The sequence below is a fragment of the Cinclus cinclus genome, chromosome 5, assembly GCF_963662255.1.
Source record: "Cinclus cinclus chromosome 5, bCinCin1.1, whole genome shotgun sequence".
In the NCBI taxonomy this organism is placed as follows: Eukaryota; Metazoa; Chordata; class Aves; order Passeriformes; family Cinclidae; genus Cinclus; species Cinclus cinclus.
Genome location: NC_085050.1, coordinates 26,938,214 through 26,949,201, shown reverse-complemented (window position 1 = coordinate 26,949,201; position 10,988 = coordinate 26,938,214). Strand labels below are relative to the sequence as shown.

Genomic DNA, 10,988 nt, shown 5'->3' with positions numbered 1-10,988 from the left:
AATACCAAAATACCCAAAAACCCTTGTGATCTTTTCTTAATGGCAGCAGCATTTCAATAATGATTTTAAACTGGCAAGATGAAATTGGCAAGTCGTGCTGAAAAACAATAACAACACAAACAAATAGAAATCCACCCCTCCTAGTGGCTTTTCACTTGGCTGTAAAAAATGCAATTTCAAAACAAAACTATGGGAGTGTATGGAATTGATGTCAGCAAAATTAAAACTGATCTTAATGGCATCAAGAAGAAATTTTTTCTGTTACTCTTCTAGCTCCCCTTGGGGGTTATTACAGGCTTTAGACAAACAAGATTCACTCACCTACACTATTGTCCTGTATTTGGTTGAGGCAATCACATGTCTAACTGTGAAAAATGTCCAAGACACACTGTAATGTCTTTATGATTACTAGTTCAAACCAAGTTGGCATAGGATCCTTGTCTATCCACTCCAGAAGATGTATCAAAAGCCAAGGCTGGTCTTTCAAGGGAATGAAAACAAAAAAAAGTTTTCCTCCTTCACAGTACCTAAACTGGAGATGTCTAGTTGCCTTTCTGTAGCCACACTGAGGATATGAGGCCATGACTACTCTGAAAACTGTTCTAGAAGAGTACAACAAGGGTGGTAGGTTAGTTAAAATCTACACATACTGGAGAAAAAATGGAATGCCAAGTTTTGTTCAAATGCATTTTACATGTCTTATGCTCCTTGGCTTAATGCTATTTTCATCTTCTGCATGTGTGGTTGACCACATTCTGGCTTAAATTTCATAGCATTTTGAGAAGACTGGGAGCATGAAGAGATGGAATTTTCTCTGTCATGTTCTACAGAAGAAAAGGGAATGATCTGTGCTCACGTGCATGCATTGGTGGTCAGTGCTGAAGACTCTGTGGTTCCAAACAGAGTTTTGTGTGCATATAGGTCTGAGCTAAAAAATCCTCTGCTATTATAGGAGTCAGATTATTTAGGGTAAGATGACTACGACATGTAAGCTATTTCTCAGACACTTCAGGAAATTGTGTTTTACATACTAACTACAGCTATGCATAGGCCTGTTGGTTCAGGAAGGTAGAACTGCAAAGCAAATGAATAAATTAATTGTCTGGGTCAACCTTAGAGTTAGGTCTCCAGTATTTTGTCTGGATGGCCTTCAGCCCACCCTGGGGTTTCATGCCCCTCAGCCTGTGAAAGCCCCTTGGCAGTTCACAGCTGACCCCTGTTGAGTGACAATTAAGAAAGAGAGAGAGAATTCTTACAGAAAACCGACAGCTTTGCTAGTATATTAATCGACAGTTTCACAGCGCTGTCCTGCAGCCTGGCACGCAGCTTTCCTTGCTCCCCTCGGCAAGAGAATGCTCCCTCCGCTGTGAGCGGGACCCGGCCCGCTGGGGGCTCCGTGGGCCGGGACTTGTGCGCCTCTGGCAGCGCCCACCCCGGCCCTCCTCCTCCTGCCACCCCTGCCGCCAAATTACATATATAGATAACGGGAATGACACATAAAACACCAAACAAACATACCCAACACCCCACCCAGACCCGCGCTTGTTGGTACTTTTCACCGCCCCTTCGCATAATGAATATATTCGCGTTTCCTCCCACTCTCCCAATGGGCTACCAGCTGCAGAAATCCTGAATAGCGAGCTTAATTGGGCTTTGTCATGCAGAATACCTCCATTTTCTATAGCAGGTTACAAAGGGGCCCTTGGCAGACGTGGCGGGCTCCTCTGGAGACGGCGGGTCCTGCCTGACTGAGCCCAACACCTCCGCACACCGCGCAGGTAGCGCCTCCGCCACCACCCCCCGGCGCAGGACCACCGCCGACCCACCACCCCAGGACAGGGTCACCTTAAAACACAGCCCCCAGAGCAGGCTCACCTTAAACTACCGCCCTCAGAACAGGGTCACCTCCAACCCACCGCCCCCAGAACAGGGTCACCTCCAACCCACCGCCCCCAGAACAGGGTCACCTCCAACTCACCGCCCCCAGAACAGGCTCACCTTAAACGATCGCACCCAGAACAGGCTCACCTCCAACCCACTGCCACCACCAACCCACTGCCCCCAGAACAGGGTCACCTCCAACTCACCGCCCCCAGAACAGGCTCACCTTAAACTATCGCACCCAGAACAGGCTCACCTCCAACCCACTGCCACCACCAACCCACTGCCCCCAGAACAGGATCACCTCCAACTCACCGCCCTCAGAACAGGGTCACTTCCAACCCACTGCCCCAGAACAGGCTCACCTCCAACCCACCGGCCCCAGAACAGGGTCACCTTAAACTATCGCACCCAGAGCAGGGTCACCTCCAACCCACCACCCCTAGAACAGGCTCACCTCCAACCCACTGCCCCAGAACAGGCTCACCTTAAACTATCACACCCAGAACAGGGTCACCTCCAACCCACCGCCCCAGAACAAGCTCAGCTCCAACCCACTGCCCCCAGAACAGGATCACCTCCAACTCACCGCCCCCAGAACAGGCTCACCTCTAACCCACAGCCCCCAGCCCACCGCTGGCTGAAGCTGCCCGGTGCAGGATCACAGCTGCTTTTCCGCTGCTCCCCGAGCTGCTCCTGAGCGCTCCCGGGACGCTCCGATCCGGCCTGATCCCTTTCCCTTTGCAAAACGACAAGAATGTCAGAGTTTATTTTCGACACGACCTTTTATTAAAACTCGGACCTTACGACCAAATGTTCCGGATTCTTAGTAAATTGGTGTGGTGAGGATTAATTGACAAACTCCGGACTCAAAAGAGATTTGCCATTATGAGCTAATCATATATTCTCTATTTGATATAAATGGTGTAGAGTACCGAGTGTCAATATTCACCGTGAATTACAGCTAATTACCATTTGGAATCCAAGCTACTATTTCTGCCCATTGATTGTCACTGTTTTCTTCAGCCTTATCTTTTCCCCCCTCTCGTTTCTTGTTTTGACAGGTTAAATCCAGGTCTATATGACATAGAAAGCTAATAAAATTCTCATTTCATTGTTAATCTGATTTCATCGCAGTATAGGTTTTACCCTCACACCTGCGTAGCAGGGTGTAATTCCATTAATAATAATGATAAAAAAACCCTAAATCAACATATTCATTGCGTGTCTTTTCCCAGATGATATATTGTGAGCAGTGAGAGTTGAAAAAGAGCCATTTATTCTCACCGTGAATGAGTCTGCCTGGAACTGAAGACTTCACCTGCCTCCTCAGTCAATTAGGAATGTATCGAAAATTCTACCAGAAAACGAGTTAAATTAACCGTTAGCTAATTTCCTTGTGTCCCTCCTACATAATCCCCCCTTTTCAGCTTGCCCCAGAAATTACCACATGTTGCAAGGTTCAAATAGTGCCTAATGAAACAGTGACTAAATGGTTCTCTCAAACCCACAGTGAAGCCCTTTCGCTGTGCCTTCAAAGCCTGGGGGGCTGCAGCGGTCGGGGGTCCTCATCTTAAAAAAGATTTTACATATCTATATACATATATATATATATATATATATATATATATATATACACATACATACATATCTACATATATACTTATATACTTAGATATATATATATATGAAATACTTCAATAATTCTCGAGTTTGGCAGCAAAATCTCCCCCGGCAGGGCTGCGACGTCTCTCCCTTCCCACGGCGCACACTGCGGGGCTGTGGCACCCCGGCTGTCCCCGGGCAGAGGGAAGGGATCGTCCCTCCAGACCTCTGCGGGAAGAACCGGGGACCTGAGGGGACACGGCCGTGGGGACACTGCGCGTACACGCGGGATCGTGTCCCGGGGTGCGTGGGAACACGCATGGGCTGCCTGGCGGTCTCCATACAACTTAATTTCCAACACTCTGTGCCGGGGCTTCCTCCGAGGGTGTAGAAACTGGTTTGGAAAGACCGCCCCTGTGTTGCTGGGTTCTGCCAAGAGGCAGTGCTTCTCGCCGTGGTGTCGAGGTCCCCCTTTCGCTTCCTATACATTCACACGGAGGTGGAGCGTTTTTCCCTATTTCATACAACGGTCCCACGTAAATTGTAAACCTCGGTTTTGCCGAGATTCCTTAATTTAAGGACGGGAAGAGAAAAGCCCCGGGTCGGCAATCTTCTGTGTAAAACCCTCCCGAAGAGAAGCTTTGCCCCGCAGTTACGAGCTCTCATTTCTGTCTAAAGCGGCTTCACTGAAGTGTCATCTACTAAAACTCGGTGAATTCCGCAAAGAGAGTAGAGTCACTTATTTGAAACGGTAAGGCTAATACAAAGTCATCAAAGCACTATGGTTCTTGTCTTTAAGTGACAACCCTCTTTATTGAACTGTTTGAAATACGCCTCCTGCTTTTCAATGTCTCTCTATCCATCTTTGTCTGCTCTTCAGAAAAGCAGACAATATAAAGCAAAGCCTGGCGAGCTCCCCACGCTCTGGCTTGGGCAGTGCCAACGTTAGCCTTGAAATTGTCACTCCTTCATTAATCTGAAACTAGTTATTTTTCCAGAGCACACAGCACACGCTTCCGATCTCTTTGGGTTCGCTTCCAACAGCTTAAATCCCCCCGGACACGCCGGCTGGGGTCGGGGCAGGGGGGAGGCGCGGAGGGGCCGATGCGGGCGCATCGCCCTGAGCGGGGCCGGCTGGGAAGCGCGCAGGGGGGCGGAGAGGGGCGCGGAGCAGAACCTGCGTGAAATCGGCCCTTTCACGGCCAGGCTGAGCGCGCTGCAGCGCGGACACACGCCCCGAGGTTTTCCGAGTGGCACAGTGGGTTCGGGCTGTTTGTTATTCCGCTGTCATGCGGGACTCCCCGGCAGCTGCCCGGCGCACGGCTTTCCGCCACCGGCGGGATCTCGGTGGAGCGAGGGCGCCTTCCCAGGGCCGGGCTCCCACCCAGGATCCCCGGGCCCGGCTGCCGACCTTGCCCGGGCTTTCTCGCCCTGACCGAGACCCGGTTCAGCCGACGAAGGTGCGCGGAGTATGCGAGGTGTGCTTCCCGCTCTCGAACTTGACATGTTTTTCGAGCAGCTGCAAAAACCTGCGCAACAGCAACAGGGAGGGAAAAAAATAAAATAATAAAAAAAAACCACACAACTTTTTTTGGCCGAGTTTTTTTCGGCTCCGGATCCAGGATGAGAGTGCTCCCCGCCCTGCACGCGTACTCCGAGCTGGTGTCAGGACGCTCGCTGGGGTCCGGGGGCGGTGGTAACAGCACTCGTCCCTTCCCGACCATCTTATCCCTGCGGACACCAAAAAACTCCCGAGTGATCTTTTCTGGCCGTGGCTTCGTCCTGCGGCTGTGCCGTTGACTGAACCGCGCAAGAAGGGAAAGGAGCCCCGGGCAGCAGCTGAGCCGCCGAGCAGCGCTGCCGCCGATTCGGCTGTCCCTGCCCGCAAGGGCAGAACCAGGCTCCGGAGAGCCGCACCCGAGACTGTGTCCCACGGGGGCTGGGTCAGTGGGAGGGGCGGGAGCAGGAAATTAGGACAAACTAGAGGTGAGTGCAGCGGGATTAGGTAGACCGTCCCCCCTATGCCCTAGCTGCAAAAGCAGGTACTGAGGAAAGAGAGTTTCCTGCAGTGCCCTGGCCTGGATCCCTGCGCTGTGAGCCCTCCTCTCCATGAGTGTTTGGGGCTTCACTGATAAGGCCTAGCCTGCCCCATACCCCGCAAGGAGGATGTGCACCTGGCCAGAACACTGAGCTCATCGGTCTGGGAATCTCTGGAGTGTACCTGCCACTGCGTCCCAGCTACATCACAGTGGAAGCAAGGAGATGACCCAAGGGCCTCCACTTCCCCGAGTCTGGGATAGAGATGTGAGATGCTGGCAATGGACATTGTGGCAAGAGCTCAGAAAATGGGGAAAGGTTTCAGCAGCGCCTGTGGGGACTTCAGGGCTCAAAAGAGGAGCCGAGCGAGCGTGGTGTCTTTGGCACTGCAAAGTTCCAGCAGCCCACGGCCAGTGATGCCTGTGGGCTAACACATCTGATGAGGACATGGGAGCAGGTCCAACCAGGGGATCCACAAACCAGAGAAGTCAGTGCCATGAGTCTGACCTCAACCAAGGTCAGGGAAACTCCTAAAGATGGATGTTTTCCTCTTCTGAATTTTTTTTTTTTTTAATTTAAAGAGTTGAGTAGAATTACAGTTAGTAAATAAATATCTCAAGGGGAAAGCTTTTCTGGAGGGATGCTAACCCAACAGGTCACAGAAGGTCAGTAGCAGGGTCACTCACACAAACATGACTTGCATCTCTTGTGCAAATGCCCAGGCTTTAGCAGTGAGACCTTCCCCTTGCAGATCCTTGCTTGTGGGGGGTCCAGTGCAGCAGCTGCTGGGGGCCAAGTGACCCAGAGGGTCACCTGAAATCCACCCCAGGACACAGGCAATTCCTCTGACACCAAGTTATGCCAGGAGTGGCTCCATCAGGAGCTTAATACTGCCTGTCTTCAGCACTGGATGAGTGAGGGGAAAAAAATTGTACTTCACACTTTGTGGGAGGAAAAGATAAAGGATAGAAAGAAAGGGAGGTGGAGTGCAGAAGGAAAAATACAACACATTTTAGTGTAAATTTGCCTAAATTTCAAAATGTTGAATGCTGGATGTGGAAACCTTACAAAACATATCCTGCAAATTATGATACGTTCAACTTCCTGTGGTGCTTCTGTCACACTAACTTGGACTGTCAGGTTCAGGTTGAGTTGGTTGTATCAGCCCTCTGAGATGTGTCAGGGCATTCCATTGCATCATTCCTCATTTCCACAGTTTTTCACATTAAACATTTCCTTTGAAATAAATTTGAGACAATAAAAATTGTCTCAACTGTCCCAATGACAGTTGTATGTGATGATGATGATAAAAATATGCCACAATTACATCCCAAACCTAGAAAGACACATGCAAGCATTGATTACTACAAGAAAGATCAACTAACTCCATTTTCCTATTATTTTTAAGAAACTGCTGAATATTGCAATGAAGAGGAACATCCCTGTTTATCTTCTAGAATCAGAGGGAAATACCAATTTATTCACTGAGGTGCATATTTCCACAGAGTTACGCTGAGAACATTTATACTCTATCAGATATAGCTTTGCAGTTTTAAAATATCTTTGAGTTTTGCAGTTTTAGATTTCAGAGACTGGGATGCTTTTTCTCACCCAGCAAAATTTTTCTTTCCCAGGCTGCTGCAGGCCTGATGACTCCCTCCTGTTGCAGTATGGGATGACATTGCTGAAAGGGTGGGCAGTACTCTCTGTGGAACTAATGCCTCCTCCCAGAGCTTCAAGGTTGGAAAAGACCCACTGTGATTATAGAAGCAGGTGAACTACATACATATATACATATACACATATATATACATATATACACAGGTGAACTGAAGAAGAGAATCAACAGTTTCCAGATCCCACCTCAGCAGATTTTAGGGGAAGAGGAGCCAACCACCTCAGCCACACCCTTTATTAAGTCCCCCTGGGAAGAAGTCACAAGGACCTCAAGCCTTTGGCTCTTTGGTCTCCCCAGCCTGGCAAGTGAGAGGACTGCCACTGGGGTAACCAACATCCCCAGCCACTCAGCTGGCATGTGGGCTGCTGGCCTCTGTAGTCAGCTTAGGCAGTGAAATGGTCATGGCGTGGATCAATGGGGTTTTGTATTTGTTTTCCAAGTCCAGGCTAGAAACTTCAGTCCTGCCTATCCTTTCCCTTCCTGTTTCAGGTCGGTGCACTAACTCTGTCTCTGCCCAAGCCCTGAAGCTGGTCCAGGCTGTGGGGCAGTGCCCATACCAGGCTCTCTCCATCCTTCCCCAGCCCTGCCCATGCACCTGGCCTCTCCTCCAAGACAGACAAGGAGTGCAAGTGTCTCTCTGCTGGGGCTGCCTCTCTATTCTGCATCCAAGGTGCTTGCAGGCAAGTCAGATTAGAGACCTGAAGCTGAAGCTCCGAAGTTAGGGATCAAACCTGATAAATATAGGGACTGTTGAGGGAATTATTTACGAGAAATGTTTTGGCACAGTTTCGGAGGTTGAAGTCAAAAGTGTATATCGGATTTGTGGAAAATCCGTCCAAAAAAAAAAGTGAAAAAGTGGGAGAAATAGCATAATGTGTAAAAGGCACTTCTGATTTGCTTATATTGCTTGCTGTATACAGACTTGCTGTCTGCCAGTACTGCAGGAGCTAGGAAAAAAGTGATAAAGGGGCTCATTTGGAACCGACTAGTGGGTCCATCCCTCTCTCATCAGCCGCCTGGAACTCTCCTACAAGGAGCTGAGAATGGGCTGCCCAAGGCAGAGGCAGGGTGGGACCCGTGGCTGGGAGCTGCCCGACGCAGATTGCAGAGAACTTCAACCATGTCTCAGCCTAATGGGTTTGCGCTCAGATCTTCTCCCTAAACCTGGCCAGGGCGCCCAATAAAATCAATGCCGAAAAGAGCTAACGCTGTTCCGCTGCCTGGGGGGGGCGGGGTGTGTGTGTGTGAAACCCCTGATCTCTGTTTAACATCGACCCGTATAATAATTTAAGATGAGTTTCAGCCTGGTGAAGGGCCGACGTGTGCAGCCAGCCCCTCGGGGAGGGAAGAGCCTGGGCTGCCGGGCCGGCGGGGTGCGGGGCTGTGTGCGGGATCCCGGCGCACAGCCCTTCGCTCCGGCCCCGTGCCGTGACCGGCGGCCCTGAGCCAGCGGCAGCCGCGTGTCCCCAGTGCGGTGCCGCCGGGCCAGCAGACAGGAGAAAGCTGTCAGTCGCCAGGAGGGCATGCGCTAGCTCTGGGAAGGAACACAAGGCTGCTGGACTCAGAGGACCGGCTGTATTTGCGTTCCGGCCGAAGCGGAGTCCCATCCCCCCCTTCTCCCCCCTCCTCAGCCGTCCCGAGTCACAGGGGAACAGAAAACATGTCCGTGTTAATAGCCGATGGCTTTTATTTTCACTTTTTACGCAAATCTGACACATACACAACCATGCTTTCACCGTACGAAGGACAAGGGCTGCAAAGAAAAGCACCTTGACCAGCCAGTCCACCTTCGCTGCTGCGACTGGGCTGGCACTTGATGGGAGGAAGGGTCGGGGGGAGGGGGTAAGAAGAAAAAAATTAAATTGTCGTCTGATCTCATTTATTTAAATAAATATAAATATAATTTTTATATAAAACTATTCACAGACAAACAGCCGTCCCAAACCCAAACGGGCAATCTTTATGTATTTTCTAATTTTTGTTAAGAAGTCTGTCCAGAAGGTTCTCTACAGATTTTAATTTGCTTTTCAGGTTTGTTTGCGGTTTTTTTTATGCCTCACCTTTCGGTTTCAAATGCGTTTCTTTTTTTCCTTTAAATGGCCTGTGGGGATACAGAGGAAGGCACCCTGGGCCATGCGAGCCCTGTCCCATGTTACATTTTAGAGAAAGCAGGTGCCCTGTCCTGGGGTTGCATAAATAACGTTTTGGTTGAACTCCCACGACTAAAACATTTACATTCCGAAAATATATTTTATATATATATATATATTTCTATTACTGCGAATGGATGACAATTAAACCTCCGCGGCGGCAAGGGCCAGCCCGCTGCAGGTTAGCGGGCTGCCGTCCGTGGGCAGCGCTGCCAGGTAAACCGCCCTGCCGCCACCTCGCTCCGGGCTGGGACCAGCCGGCAGGAGCGGAGCTCCGAGCCGGGCTCATAACGGGGAGATCTCTTTATCCTCGGTAGCCGACGAGGGGGATAGAGACTCTTCATCCTCCGACCGGGGGTAATGGCCTTGGCTGGTGCTGCACTTGCAGCCCCCGTGCGAGTTTCGCTGGGTGCCTTTGCCTTCTTTCTTGTGCTTCACCCTCCTGTTTTGGAACCAGATTTTCACTTGCTTCTCGGACAGGTTCAGGTACGTCGCTATCTCGATCCTCCGCAGCCGGGACAGGTACATGTTGGAGGAGAATTCCCTCTCCAGCTCCAAGAGCTGGGTGCTGGTAAAAGCAGTCCTCATCCGTTTCCCATTTTGAATTTGGCTGGATTCGGACCCTCCTGGACGGGAGAGAAATGCGAACTTCAGCGGGACAGGGACAAGGGGGGGAGTGGGGCTGGAGACAGACTGACAGGCGGACAGAAAGAGAGAGAGAAGACATTCCCCGGCAGCTTTCCGACCCGGGGCAGCCGCTCTCCCTTGGGGGCACCCTTTTTCCCGCTGCCCCCCTTCCCCGGCGGCCGCAGGGCTCCTACCCATGCCGAGGCAGTGAAACCTCCGGGGGTCGCTGACGCTGTAGGTGGTGGCCGCGCAGGCAGGTGGGTGATGCGCAGGGTGCCCCAGGGCGGCGGCGGCGGGCACCGAGGCGGCGGGCGGCGGGTGCTGCGGAGGATGGTGAGCGTGGCCGGTCCGCGGGCAGCACTGAGCCTCGCCTGCGGCGCTGGGGAACTGGCTCTTGAGCAGAGGGATGGCCCCGCCGGCGCCGCCGCCGCGGGAGGAGTGCAGGTGCGAGGTGACACAGAGCGGGCAGACGCAGAAGGCGCCGCTCTTTCGGGACGGGCAGCCCGGGCCCGACACCGACATGACGAGGGGGGAAGGCATGCTGAGAGGGATGAAGAAGTCCTGGCCGTGATGATGCTCAGGAAGGGAAGGAGCCGGCCTCGAGGAGTCTTTGATGATTAAGGAGTCGACATAGAAGGAGCGTGACATTGCGGAGGGTTGCGAGGCCGGGGGTGGTTCTCCAAAGTCGGGTTTTTCCTGCTTGGCTAAGTTGCCACTGAAGTCCTGGCGAGTCGAGAAGGTGCTTATGTTTGAGAGCTGAACAAAAGGGTCCCTGGAGAGGGCTGGTCTTAAAGTCCCCCCGCCTGGATCCCCTGCGCCGGGGTTTTATATCAAGTATTTAAACACGTGATGGCTGAAAGCCTCGCAGATCTAAATCTCCCCGGCTTCCCAGGCCGGCAGGAGAGGTTGCCGGGGGGGACCAAAGCGGGGTAGGGGAGGGGGGCAAAGTGTGCGTGCTTGCTCGTTGCCCGATGACTTCACTCCTTTGCCTCCGCCTCAAATAAATTATA

At 51.6% G+C, this 10,988-nt stretch overlaps 1 protein-coding gene across 1 annotated transcript; it reads right to left on the bottom strand.

The window, feature by feature from the left end:
* Window positions 1-9,485: 9,485 nt before the first annotated feature.
* GSX2 (GS homeobox 2) lies at window positions 9,486-10,626 on the bottom strand. Its single transcript, XM_062493517.1, has 2 exons — window positions 10,173-10,626; window positions 9,486-9,977 (listed from the first exon to the last, which is right to left on the bottom strand). Exons 1-2 carry the CDS (start codon window positions 10,624-10,626, stop codon window positions 9,637-9,639), a joined length of 795 nt encoding a protein of 264 aa, XP_062349501.1. The 3' UTR covers window positions 9,486-9,636.
* Window positions 10,627-10,988: the final 362 nt, after the last annotated feature.

What these genes read in the sequence shown, in the direction of transcription:
- GSX2 (XM_062493517.1), bottom strand. Translation starts at nt 10,626, where the DNA reads ATGTCACGCTCCTTCTATGTCGACTCCTTAATCATCAAAGACTCCTCG. An exon ending in GTTTCACTGCCTCGGCATGG is followed by an intron (nt 9,978 to 10,172) that starts GTAGGAGCCCTG and finishes TCTCCCGTCCAG; the next exon opens with GAGGGTCCGAATCCAGCCAA.